This window comes from Pogona vitticeps, chromosome 9 (genome assembly GCF_051106095.1).
Source record: "Pogona vitticeps strain Pit_001003342236 chromosome 9, PviZW2.1, whole genome shotgun sequence".
Classification (NCBI taxonomy): Eukaryota; Metazoa; Chordata; class Lepidosauria; order Squamata; family Agamidae; genus Pogona; species Pogona vitticeps.
Genome location: NC_135791.1, coordinates 27,593,620 through 27,607,335, shown reverse-complemented (window position 1 = coordinate 27,607,335; position 13,716 = coordinate 27,593,620). Strand labels below are relative to the sequence as shown.

General features: G+C 45.5%; 1 protein-coding gene and 1 long non-coding RNA gene across 10 annotated transcripts in view; one reads left to right on the top strand and one right to left on the bottom strand.

Annotated features, from left to right (window-relative positions):
- GMFG (glia maturation factor gamma) overlaps positions 1-13,716 on the top strand; it is a 53,558-nt gene that overhangs the window by 9,468 nt on the left and 30,374 nt on the right. For 3 of the 9 annotated variants that reach the window (XM_020787001.3, XM_078379897.1, XM_078379896.1), the window contains exon 7: positions 340-626. The exons of 5 other annotated variants lie outside the window; for them this stretch is intronic. In XM_020787001.3, coding sequence (XP_020642660.3) covers positions 340-411 — 72 coding nt within the window. In that variant the 3' untranslated portion in view covers positions 412-626. Of the gene's footprint in view, positions 1-339; positions 627-2,958; positions 3,318-13,716 lie in introns of those variants that run through there. One more of the 9 variants, XM_020787002.3, reaches the window with a different exon arrangement.
- Positions 6,118-9,885, bottom strand: LOC140702092 (uncharacterized). Its single transcript, XR_012081140.2, has 3 exons — positions 9,751-9,885; positions 7,914-7,954; positions 6,118-6,138 (listed from the first exon to the last, which is right to left on the bottom strand). It is a non-coding gene; the product is annotated as an uncharacterized LOC140702092 (long non-coding RNA).

The window sequence follows — 13,716 nt, the reverse complement described above, 5'->3', positions numbered from 1 at the left end:
ATGCATGTGAAGTGCAGTGAAGACCAAGATATGCTGTAGCTTGTCAGTTCAGTGGCACCCTTGACATCTGCCTCCTATCTTTTATTGGCTGAAACGTCTCTCTTCTCCTTCAAACTTCCCACCTTGCCTAGTAGAGGCAGAGCCATCTCATGGAGCAGGAGAGAGTATGTGCAGAGGATAAACAAGGAAGAAGGAGTCAATAGCATTGTCTTTCCCAGTTTCTTCTCTAAGCAGTGTCTCTGCAAGAAGCCCCTTCTGCTTCCTGGAAAGGCAGGAAAAGGTTCTTGATCTGAATGGACCTCCTCCACCTCCTTCTAACTCCTGGTTTCTTACTACCAGGTCTTTGAGATCCGTTCCACAGAAGATCTGACGGAGCAATGGCTGAAAGAGCGCCTGGCCTTTTTCCGCTAATCGATGGAGTCATCCTGGAAAGGGGGGGTTCACTTACATTTACTCCCACACGGATCCTGCAAATTAATCCTGTGTTACAGAAATACCATCACATGGGAGGTGTAAGCTGCATACTGTTTCCATCTTCGTCGTCGTTGTCATTGCCACCAGCTTTTTCCTAGTCCAGAAAGTATGAAAATGAAATAAAGTCACTGAACCTGTTTTCCCCCACTTTACCACTTTGTATTGAACCTGTCCTTTCTTATTTGTCTAGTGAGCTTCTAAGGAGTGGCCTCCAGCTGGCTGCTTCTGGATGCGAAATGGAGTCTAATACTTTGATCCAGGAAAGGAAGGCTGAAGTGAAATGCTATTAACTCCTTGCTCCTCCTCTCCTGTGCAATTTTTTGCCACTGGGTGGCGCTTTCTGCTCATTAAAGGATGCTGGCAAGGTGAACATAGACTTGCCAGATGTTCCCTGTCAAGTTCTATTACCAAGTGGTCAACCTTTCAGGCTCTCTTCTGTCCTGAAGACTAGGGCAGATGGGTGTGTTTCAACAGGTGCAGCTTTCCAAACCACTGCAGGACTGTGACATGGGAAATGCTCCATCTGCTGAACTTCTCTTGCTGACTGGATCATCTTAGGAGGCCCAGAAAGATATCAACCATGCATCTAGTCCGGTGTCAAAGTTCTGTCCTGTAAAAACATGTTGCAATCTTGTCTGAGATACTTTTTGTTCAAGCTCCCGTATTGTCACTGCAGCCGTGAAGCAGCGTGCCTTTGGAAGAGATGTTTTGAAAGAATCCAACTGTTACTCTTTCTCATTTAGTGTTTGGTTGCGGTATTTGGTTGTTGTAATGCCCTGAGGTGGAGAGCTGAGCCTGAGAGAGCTTGATTTGCCATGGAATTCATGGCCAATGTGAGTTCAGAAGGTAGAGAAAAAAGATAGTGAAAAGGTAATGAAAACATTAAGTGAGCAGAATGGTTTTGTAATAGTTTAACAAGTTGGTCTTTTTTTTCAAGGGTGCAGTCCTATACCCACTTTTCTTAGAGTCATGCTCACTAAACTTACTTCTGAGTAGATGTGTCTAGGTTGCACTGTAAAGAAGGTGGATGCGTTGAAAGTTTACAACATTAGGAATGGTGTTAGAAGAGATTTTGCTTTAAGACACACACAGTCTTTATCCTGCTGTTCCTTAAACAGTTGAGGGCACTGCACAAGGTATGGGTCCCACTTTTTCCTTTCCCAACAAAACTGTGTGAGGTAGGCTTTAGGATGAGAGAGTGTGATGGGCCCCAAAGTATCCACTGAGCTCAGCAAGGATTTGAACCCGTGTTTCTCTCTGTGATGGAACTCCCTGCAACTTTGCCCCATGCAAAAAAAAAAAAAAAAAAAAAGTCACCAGAAGAGGGGTGGTGGAGAGGCTGTGGTTGTGTTCTAGGTTTTCCCCTTTCCTGTTTCTGCTCATTCAGTATCTTGACAATACGTTAAGACCCAGTGAAATAGCTTGCTGAAGGACAATTATAAAGAAAACACTTCATTTTATGCACAGAATCTGTAGCCGCAAGAATGATGTGGTGGCTACTAGACAAGAACCTGGACAAACAATATAGTTAGCACCTAGTTAGATGCAAAGCTGTTACTTCTTACTCTGAAGAAGTAACAGGCATCTATTTCTGTTAGCAGGAGCTTGTCTCATTGCACATATTGTTTTGTGGTTGGCCCTAAGAGGTGAAGATGGACATTGTTTACGAGTCTGATTGTTCAGGCACAGAGCTTTGAAATAACTGTGTATCACTTGCTGGGGAGGAAAAAGAGACATAGAAAGAGCTGCAGTCTCTACATGACACAAAGAATTGATGGAAGGCCTAAATTTATACACAAATCCCCTTTGGTGGGAAGGGGCCATATCCCCAAGCCCTGCCTATAAACCACCCTGCAGAAGCACTGCTTAAGTACTGCTGAGAGCTCTAACAAGAAGGAGCTAGCAAAAGACATAGAGGAGAGCAAAGAAGGATGAGTTGATGGAGGAAGAATTTTACAGAGAAATATTAGACTGGCAAGAGTTATTAAACCACAGTGGTGCTATTACTGCCCCAAAAGATGGGAGACGGATTGTGCCCAGCAGGAAAATGCTGCACTTTAGAGATCTATCATCCTTCTGAGATCTCACCGAGGGGAGAGAAACAGCACCCAGAGGGATTCATATCCTCTGGAGACTGAAGCTAATTATTGCTTCATTTATATAGATGGAGTGAGCTTCCCTCCATCTACTCACCAGATTAATCTGAAATGCGATTAAAGCAGCCTGCCATGGATGGTACTTTTGGTGATAGGTTTCCTTTGAGAAGGACAAAAATATGGATGGGAAAAGGGAGGATACATGTCTGTTCATCAAGGCAGTAGGCAAGTTTTATTTAACATTAATCTTTGCCCTGGCTGATCAAACCTTGGATGGGTGAGAAACAGAGCGGGTGACCAGACGGAGGAAATTGTATCCAGAGGTTTGCATATAACATATAAGTTATAGCAGAAATACTGTCCTAAAATCATTTTTCCCCTTATCCAGAAGTATGTTGCTACATCTCATGGGCCCAGCGGAAACCTTTCAGAAGTATCATTTGGCTACTAAAGAATGAGACCATCAGGATCTGTGCAACAAAAGATCAGATGATCATCCATTAAAGCAAATGTATATTTCTTATTATGTTGTCCTTGCAGGCATGCAAATCTTTCAAAGCTAAGCACCTGAGACATCAGACATGCAAATAAAACCATGCTAATTTGTATGCTAATTCATGGCTATCCAGTTACAAATCAAAAGGAAGTTAATTTTCCAAACCTGGACCAAGGCATGCTCCTGTTAGAAGAAACAGTCTTTTCCTCTCAAATATGCACTGCTTCTAAATAAAGAATCAGCTTCTCATCTGGTGACGCTTGTAGTTCTGCCCACCTATGTCTGCACCATATCCTGCTTCTCTAGAACATAAGATGCAAACCCATGGATTCAAATCACAGGAAAGGAGGCCCAGTGAAACATGAGGAGGAACATCTGACAGTAGGTGTTGTTCACCAGTGGAGCAGGCGTACCTCAGTGGGTGGTAGGCTGTCCTTTGTTTGAGGGCTTTAAATGGAGGTTGGATACCTGTGGATTTGGTGGGGGGTGGCGGCGGCAGCAGCTGGACAGGATGACCCTCAAGGCCTTTTCCATCTCTACAGTTCTTCGTTTTTATGTCCTCAGATTATTTCTCATCCCAGAAAGAATGGATTTTCCTGGAAGAGGAATTATAATTCAAATGATAATTAAGGAGTGAAGAAAACACTGATCATTAAGTCCTCTCACTCCCCCACAGTAGGCTTAGGGTCAGCACCAGCCCTTGTGTGGTTCAAATGTGTTCCCTTGAGGAGTTCTACCCATTCACCGCAAGTGCCAGCTTAGAAGGAAAAGAGAGGAAGAAGATGAACACCAACAAGGCTGGGATGATTTACCTCCAGCTACCAGCTATCCTCTGGAGTTGGGAGCTGTGTGCTTTGGAAGTCTGCAAATCAGCCAGGACTCTGGGACTCCATGAAAGCAGCGGAGCACTTTCCAAATGGCCCCAGAATGGAAATGCAAAACTCCCCCAGGGCAAAAAATGCTGCTGTGCAAAGTGCAGTGCCTGCCTCGCCAACTTCTCTTCTCAAGTGGCTCTCAACTTCTTTTGGATGCTGGCCCTTAATTCCAGCTCAGTTTCCAGAGACTTTAGCCAATGCCTTGAGACCTGGCAAGGCCAGCAGAAGCAAAGGTGACAGGGTCATCTCTTCCTAAGGTGGGATACATTACTGCTTCCTTTGTGCGTTTTGCTTTTTGTTATGAGCTACAGAATGCCTTTTTTTTTAATTATTAGGCTGCTGAAAGATTCTTTATTTTTTCATTTTTTTCCATGGAGAGGAAGTTCCTCACTCACTTTACCCTTGGCGATGTCAATTCTTGTCAAGTTGGCATCATTTTTTGATTTTTTGATTTTTTGGCTGAGCAGTTAAATCAATTTTTCAGCCGTTTTGAGGTGGAAACAGGAACAACCATTATTCCAGCACCTACTGTCTATAATACATCACTAGAATCTACCATCAACAGACAACCACTAGTACTGCAGATTTCAGATGTGAGACGCGCTTTCCAGAATATTAATGTTCGAAAGGCAGCTGGACCAGATGGAATCATGGGACGAGTTATTAGGGGCTGTGCTGCAGAATTAGCTGGAGTTTTTACGGATATTTTCAATCTATCCTTGTTGCAGTGTTCAGTCCCCACTTGCCTGAAGACATCTATTATAGTGCCAGTCCCCAAGCAGTCAGCTGTGGTATCTCTCAATGATTACAGACCAGTAGCTTTAACATCTGTTGTTATGAAATGTTTTGAGAGATTGGTGCTGGATTACATTAAGGCTAGTCTTCCACCTTCTTTGGACCCATGGCAATTTGCATACAGGAAAAATAGATCTACTGATGATGCTGTGTCCATTGTACTCCATACTGTATTGAGCCACTTAGAACATCAGGGAACTTATGAGAGGCTGTTGTTTGTGGATTATAGCTCTGCTTTTAATACCATTCTACCAAATAGGTTGTTTTTTAAAATGATCAACCTGGGATTACCTCAGGAGATCTGCATGTGGATAAAGGATTTTCTGACAGATAGGCCACAGTCAGTAAGGATGGGATCTCACCATTCTTCTACCCTGGTACTAAGTACAGGAGCTCCCCAGGGCTGCGTGCTAAGTCCCTTCCTCTATTCCCTGTACACACATGATTGCACCCCACTGTATAACACCAATGCAATTATTAAATTTGCGGATGATACGACAGTGGTGGGGCTCATAAATAAGAACAATGAGTCTGCTTATAGAAAGGAAGTACAAAGGTTGATACTTTGGTGTAAAGAAAATCATCTCACACTTAACATCAAAAAAACTAAAGAACTCATAATTGATTTTAGGAGGAAGAGATATGTACATTTACCACTGTACATAAACGGTGAGGAAGTGGAGAGAGTTGGTAGTTTTAAATTTCTGGGTACTTACATCTCAGAGGACCTCTCATGGACTATAAATGCCAACATGCTAATGAAGAAGGCACAGAAGAGGCTGTATTTCCTGAGAATGCTCGGCAAGTTAAATTTATCTCAGCATTTGCTTCTGTCATACTATTGTAGCACCATTGAGAGTGTCCTAACCTATGGCATTCTGGCATGGTTTGGGAGTAGCTCTGTAGCGGACAAAAAAGCTCTACAGAGAACCATTAAAATTGCCCAGAATATCATCGGGCTCCAGCTACCAACCCTGGATGACATCTTCACATCCCGCTGTCTAAGGAAATCACATAGCATCCTGAGAGACTCTTCCCATCCTGCTTATAACTTTTTTGAACTGTTACCATCTGGCAGAAGATATAGAACAATTAAGACTCGGACCACACGTTTTCTCAATAGTTTTTATCCCAGAGCTATAATTGCAATTAATAATGAGCTTAAAGACCACCAGTAGTGAATAATTAGTTGGACTGTGTAACTTGGCCTGCGGTGTAGATGTTTGTATTTTTAGTGGGGGACTTTTAGTGGGTGGGGAGTGTTTGGGAATTTTATGTGTGTGCATGTGTCTGGTCTCTGGGTGTCTGTGAATTTCGTTGTATGTGTATATACTTACAATGACAATAAATTATTATTATTATTATTATTATTATTATTATTATCATATCATGTGGAATCATTCTGTCAAAGCAAGCAAACCCTTGTATAAGCAACATAGCAAATAAGCTTGATAGACATAAAAAGATGACAGCTGGGTTCCCCGGGAGCTGTTCAGTCTATGGGGTCCCAGGAGGAGTGTGAAGGGAGGGAGGTGTATTACTGTTCATTGTCCAATGTTTAAGTGAAATGATGTTTTGGGGCATTGGAGTATTTTAAGTATGTGAGAAGCCACTGGCAATGGTGCGGCTAAAAAATATTGTAAATATTGTAAATAAAATAAATAATCATTCCGTGTGGAGAACAGAATGTGGGGTGGTGGTGATGGGATCCATATTAGAGATTACTGGGGGCCCACTCTTGGATGTTATGGCCTTCTGCCTCAGAGGACCTCCTCTTTCTTTCTTACTTATTGACCGTCATGTCTTGAGTTTCCTTCAATCAGTGCAAAGTGGCATAAATGGTTCTGTTCCTCCCACTTTATTGTCACTAGGTTGAACTGGGAGAAAAAAAAGAATGGTTTAAGGTTACCCAGGAAGGTTCATGGAGCGAAAGGCTTATGAGGGACTCTTAGCCAAATATATCTCTATTTTACATGCATATGGTATATATATTTATGGAGGAAATGACCCAGCAGTAGGTCTGTTTGCATGTCATACCAAGAGTGACAAAGGGTCTTGTGTAGCACCTTAAGGACCATATTGTTTTATAAAGTTTTGTGGGTTTGTTCCAAACAATGAAGTGAGAAGTCTATGAAAGTCTAGGCCACGTTAAGTCTGGCTAGGTTTTGATGTGCCACATGGGTCTTTGTTGTTAGGTGTGAGGAACATATTACATATATTTCAGGGTGTTTTCTGGTCCTGTGAGATGGAGTTCTCACTTTGAAATGTGATGTTTAGACTAACAGAGCCCAAGGGCTGATGGAGAGAGAGAGAGAGAGAGAGAGAGAGAGAGAGAGAGAGAGAGAGAGAGAGATCTAAAAGACAGGGCCTCTGAACTCCACTACTTTCTCAGAAACACATGTGTGTGTGCATGCGTGTGTAAACACCACACACACAAACACACACACAAACACACACACACACACACACACACACACACACACACACACACACACACAGAGAGAGAGAGAGAGAGAGAGAGAGAGAGTTTGTTCCACAACATGGCAATGAGGATTTGCAGTTCCGATCTGTTCGCAGCAGGGGGCATGCCGCTGCTACCCTGAGATATTGCCTATATTTATCCTTTTCCAGTCTGGAGGCAGAAATCACAAACTTAGAGGCAGGCTCATTTGCTAGGTGCGAAAGCCGACTTTCAGTGGGGTGGTGGTCAGGGTTCCTTTTGGAGAAAACAGTTGCTTTAGGCTGGTCTTTGGAGGGCAGGCCATGAGTAGATTTCTAATAGTTCAGTCTGAAGCCTGTGGGAAAGTACTTGTCTGTCCCCCTTAATGGCACTATAAATGTGAGGTTGGAGCTAATTCATTGAAGGACTGAAGTTTAGATCAAGATTCACAAATATCCCTGTCCAGAACAGTTCAGAGCCTGAAAGCGCTACTCCATTTTTTAGATTGTATATTCCAGAATCCCCATTCAAAAGCATAACTTACCTAGGCTAAGCTTTAGCTTCCCCCATCTCATGCCCACTATTTGAGAGAACATCGGTATTTCTGCAAAGGAGATTTTGAGGTGATTGAAATCCACTTCTTCTATGAAGCATTTCAGCTTAGCTCCTCAGTTCTCATCCATAACTAAAACAAAGCCTGGTTGAATTAATTAATTTGTTCAATTAAAACAGCTTACCACGCCTTTCCATCTGTGAAAGCAGGTAACATAAATCAGCCCTTTAAAAAGAAAAAAAAAACACAAGAGATTAAAAATACTATCATTGTCGCTATGAGCAAAACATCAGTCAGCATAACTTCAGTGGAAGCCAATTAAAGCCAAATAAGACCACCCGTGTGAGAGGCATGAAAACCAAAAAATAGCTTCCATGCAGATGAAAAATGGGTTGAAACAGGGATGTGTTCAGCCAAGCTTCAAGCCAGGGCATTGCAACATACCCAAGCACCTACAGTTGTACCCAAGGACCTGCAAAGGTGGGAGCAACCACCTGGAAATAGGAGTTTCTGCAGTTTGCTCATCTCCGCCCCTGCTCTGCCATTATTTCCCCAAACACTCTAATTTCTCCAGTGCTTTATTTCTCCATAGAAAGTTGCAAACAGGAGGTGGTATGTAGGATGGGAAACATTTGGGGCTGGAAATGGCCTCCTTTCCTTTCCCTGCTTTGGAAATCCCCTCCCCTCCTAGCCCAGGGATTTCCCTTCCTTCCAAAATTTATCTCTTGGCACCTTGTCTCTAGAACCAACATATGCTTTTTTCTTGGCACCTTATCTCCAGAATCTACATATTTTTCCCTTTCCTCCTTTCCTCCCCATCACTGCTTTTAAAGGCACACACATGCACAGACACACAGCATCTACGGATGGCCCATCTCCATGGAAACAAGTTCACTTGCAGTGGTGGCTAAAGCCATAATAAATGTCTCCCGTCCTTACTCAATAGCCAGTCCCTCCTGCTCCTCTCTGCACCCTTGTTCCCAGCCTATCTGCTACAGATTTGGAGTGGGGGCAGAGGAGTGCAGAAAATGGAGGAAAGAGGAAGGGTCAGTGCTTGACTTCCAAAGCGCAAGGTTTTTGCTTAGGATTTCAAATAGATGTTGTGCCGTCCGGCTCCACCCCGGAAAGCTGTTCTTGCTGCTGCTCATTAGCCCACAGGCCCCTTACCAAAATATGTTTGCAGGCCAGCTCTTGGGGATCATCCTTGCACATCCTCTTTTGGTCCTCTGTGAGACAGATCACACACTCCCTCTGAACTTGCCATTCCCAGGGTTTGTCTTGCTGCCGGCTATTATGCCCCACTTTCCCTCTCAAGATCTCTGGGCAAGATCCAGCTGTGTGAGGTTTCCCTCAAATACCTTTCCTGCCTCCTTATCTCATCAGGCCTGGGCACTGTGCTCACAGCCTTTGGAACTCTCAACCTTTAAACCTCAGTTCTGTAAAAGCAGACATATTTAGGGAAAAGGACTCTGCACATGCCCCAAGATACTTTTATCTCTGTGCTTGTGGTAGTGTTACTGGGTTGTTGTTGTTGTTGTTGTTGTTGTTGTTGTTGTTGTTGTTGTTGTTGTTGTTGTTGTTGTTGTTGTTGTTGTTGTTGTTGTTTTTGCAAGTTGCTCCCAAAACTACTAATGGACGGGTAGGTTAAGTCAGAATCACTGCCACATTCTGATGCAGCAACCACGACGATTCATGAACCAGGGAGCTACTGGTTTGTGGACTAGGGGTGGTGTGAGATAAGCCCCTACTCTTGCTGAGCCTCCTCTGTGCCAGAAGCAGCAGCCACAGGCTGAGAGAGGACAGGCTGACAACGTCATGAACCACACATTGACATACTGTGAGGAGACACAATAGCACTCTCCCGAGACATGAAAGACTGTCATTCAGGGCAGAATCACTTTTTTAACCATCCGAGTTCAGGGCATGGAATAATGGGCTCCAGTTACAGGAAGCCAGATTTAGGCTGAAAATCAGGAAAAACATTTTAACTCTTCGAGCAGTACGATAGTGGAACCAGTTACCTTGGGAAGTGGAGGCCTTCAAGAGAAAATTGGACCACCGTCTGCCAGATCTGCTTTGATTTGGATTCCCACCTTGAGCAGGGGTTTGGACTCGATGGCCTTAGAGGCCCCTTCCGACTTCATCATTCTCCTCCTCCTCTTCTGAAACAAAAAGGGTGTTAGTTTCTTGTTCTTCTCAACAAAAAAAGGCATGCCACTATAAGGCAAAAGCAACTCACAGTTCTACCCCCCCTTAAATCAAGTAGTGCCACCACACCCCCCTGTTACCATAGCAATTGGTTGACAGTTCAGCCCGCTGAAGAACCACCATCCATCCACCTGTCCATCTGGATCTCCCCTTTTCTGTTCTTGTCCACTCTCCAGTACACACACCTCGCCATACACACACAACGATGACCAGAACTTGAGAAGGGCTGCCTGCCATTTCACGCGGCTCCATGATGAAGCTGGAGTGGGGGCTGCACTTCCCCTCCATGCCATTTTCCTCCTGCAAGTCACCTCCTCTAGCAGCCATTGGTCCTGGCAATGTGTCATTTGCTGCAAGGGAAAATAGGATAGGTGCCGTGGTCCCAAGTGGATGGAGGGAGGGGGAGACAGTCACATTGCTGCACCTCTGAATTACCCAGGAGTTACACCCTGGTCCCACTGGAGCCAGCTGGAAAAGCTGAAGAGGTGGCAACTCTGAGAAAGTCTTGAGACTGCACTAAAAGGCCGGGTCTGTTTCCCTTTAGCAGAAAGGGCAGGCAAGCCACCCTCGGCGTGGCACAAGCGCTCTGTGAGTAAGATGAGCGCTGCTGCGTGGAGATGACAGTGGCGTATGTGCATGCGTGCCTGGAGTGTGAGACCTGTCAGTGGTGCTCCTGAGCATCTGTCAGGTCGGTTCCTCTCTGAGGCAGCAGGACTGCAAAGGGAGTTTAATCAGCTGTCGCCTTGCCTTAACCAAGGCAGCGGCTTGAATCAGGGAGCCAGTGCCAGTGGCAGCCCAGAGAGATGGCAGACACATGAGGGTGAAAATGCACCCAAGCTTGCTTTCAGGCCCTGCTGGAGGGGACTTGCTGGGAGTTGTGTGCCACCAGGGCAGGAATGGGAGCAAGGGCCGCCAATGGAAGAAAGATAGCCAGGGAAAATTAATGGAAAAAATGCCATAGCTTTGCAAAAGGAGTCTTACCGCCAGATTTTGGTAAAGTTCATTTTGTGAAGAACAAATCACAGAATCCCAAGACTTACTCCTGGCTAGAGGATTGTAGGAATTATAGTCTTAAAAAGTAATTTTTCCAAACTCTGGTCTAGTTGATGGGCGAGCAAAGCATGAAAAATAGGGAGCAATAAAGGGAGCACATGCAATCAACAGTCTACTGTCTGGGTAAAACCTGGTGAACTAGATCATATTGTTATCTGAAGATTAGGGGTGGGGGGAGTTCTCTTTTTGGCATCTGGGCAAGAAGAAATCTATACTCCAGTGCCTGCTGGCCTGCTGAGAAGCTTTGGTGGTAGGTGGCCAGGTTTTAAAGCTACGCCACACAGGAAAGTCCTGTTTTTCCCCCTCCTACAGTGGCACTTATTCTGAGATTAGTGTCCCTACCTGGAGATCTGAGGAAGCTGCCTAGCAATGTGCGGGACTTCAGCTGGTGCCCTGAAACCTGACAGTTCTCCACCAGCAGACCTCTGAGTTTTGTGTCTGAGTCCTGCGCACTAGCTCCTGTAAGGAACGGTATTGGCAGAGGCAAGTATTCCCACATCAGGCTAGGGAGAGCTGTTGCTTATCCATCCACTTTCCCTATTCACTGTCGCCTTCTTGCCCAGAAGTTTGTGTGACTGTAGTGGAAAAGTCAGCTCAGGCCTGGAGTGCTTTGTGTGCCCCAAAAGGTCACTGGCAACAGCCTCCACAGACGTGCCGTGATGCATGGGCCCAGCTAGGCACCAGCTGACAGGAGCACAACAGCAAAGAGGGAGGACTGGGGGGAGAGAGGAAGGGTGAGCAGAAAGCCCACGTGGCTCTTTGGAGGAAAGTGGGGGAGATAGATAAGGAGGTGGCCTAAGAGGAGGTGAAGGAGCTCTTGCTGCCAAAAGCCGGGAAGATGTGGTACCTTTCCCCAGTCACAAGCTCTGCTGAAATTCACATCAGATAACTCCATTGCCATGTCCTTAGAACCAATATTTCCCAAAGGAATGAAACTGACTGGCCAAACCTGTGCTTTCTGTCCACTCTGTATTTTGCATGTAGTCGAGTTTTGGTTTGTGGTTTGTCAGTAAGAGGTAAACACAGCCTTGACTTGTTGGTCTTATGGCCCAGACCAGCACCCTTCACGGTGGAAATCCTGCTGTCAAACAACATGGAGGGAGTTCACATGGACCCTCAGCCCTAGCTTCTTGTCCCAGATGTTGCTGGATGGTGGTTCCCTTAATCCCCCCCCCCCCGCTATCCCAAAGAGACCTGGTGGGAACTGTAGACCCAACGTGCCTGCAAGGGCCAGTCCCCCCTTTCTTGCTTTAGCTGAAACCCCCCACTTAGCTTTTTGGTGGTGGCATGTGCTCTTCTGCAGAGGACAATCCTCCACGTGAAGGGCTGCAAGAGCACAGTCCTCTTTGGGAAGGTCCTGTCTCAGAAGAACCCAAGTCAATGTTTTTCAAAGAACCCTGAGTCGGGAGTTGATGGCCCCATCAGCTGTCCAGATAGCAGCACCTGGATGGCAGACTTGGCAGAAGTCACCCACCTGGTCATTGTCTTCCCTGTTTGAGGGAGGTGGACTGCATTTCTGTTTCAATTATAAAATTGAATACCTAATTCATACCTATGAATTAACACATGCAGTTTTATGCAGATATGTGCCCTCTTTTGCCCTCTTTTGATGACTCGTGAGTGGCCACCCTTCTTAGCTGATGCCAAGGTAACTGGGTGCATGTGTGTGGGTGAATCTACTCTGCCAGGCCTTTCCTTGATGACCTACTTTGGTTGGTATTGACAACAGACAGGCAGAGAGAAAACCCAGCTGTGGATTGCCGTGCTCAGCAGAATGTTAGCTGTGGAGGAAGCAGAGACATTGAGAAAGAGATGAGTAGACGGGAGGGGAGAGAGAGGATGGAAGAGAAGTACATACAGAGGTATTATGCTGCAACTCTGGGATCCACACTGGCTTTGAGCCTCTTTCTGGGCCCAATCCAAGGTGCTGCTGTTAGCCTTGAAAACTCTCAATAGCTTTGGGCTGGGTTGCATGGGGCCATTGTATCCCACATGTGCCCCCACTCTGGTTGGCCGGATGCCTGTGTGTGGTCTTTTGGGCAGCAGGTGAAGTCCTTCACGGTGCCAGCCAGACCACTGGCAATCCTCCAGCAGTCTGAGACCCTGTTGATCTACTGGGGTAGGGAATTCATGCCTTCCCTTCCTAGAGAGGGTTCAGATGACAGCCTAATGTTGCTGGGGGGGGGCACTTAGAGTTACAAATGCCCAGGGTACCATCAGAAGTCCTGTGAAGAAGAAGATGGGTATTGCTGTGCTTTTTTGGGTCTCCAGGTGGGGAGACACATCTCAGTATGAGGGCTGATGGAGGAGGTTTTGCCCATTGCAGCTGCCGACTCTGCATATCTTAGGGCCTTGAACATGCCTGCACCAAGATGGAAAGCTGAGGCCAAGTCCGTGGGTGGGAAGGCAAAGTGTTCAGTGCAACAGGCCAAGCCCATCAAGAGGGAGACCAGGGTCAGGCTTATGAAGGAGGACAAGGAACTGGAAAGGATTCAGAGCAGAGCCATAAAAATGCTCCTAGTGTCTAGAAGACAAATTGTAGGAGGACAAGCTGAAGGAATTTGGTATGTTTAGCCTAGAGAGAGAGAAAAAGAAGATTACAGGGTGAATCTATGGTGAGTCTTCGAATATTTAAAGAGATGTCAGAAAGAAGTAGGGGATGCATTTTTCACCCTGTCCATTCAAGAGAGGAGAAGATGGTAATAGGCTTAAACCTTACATGAAAT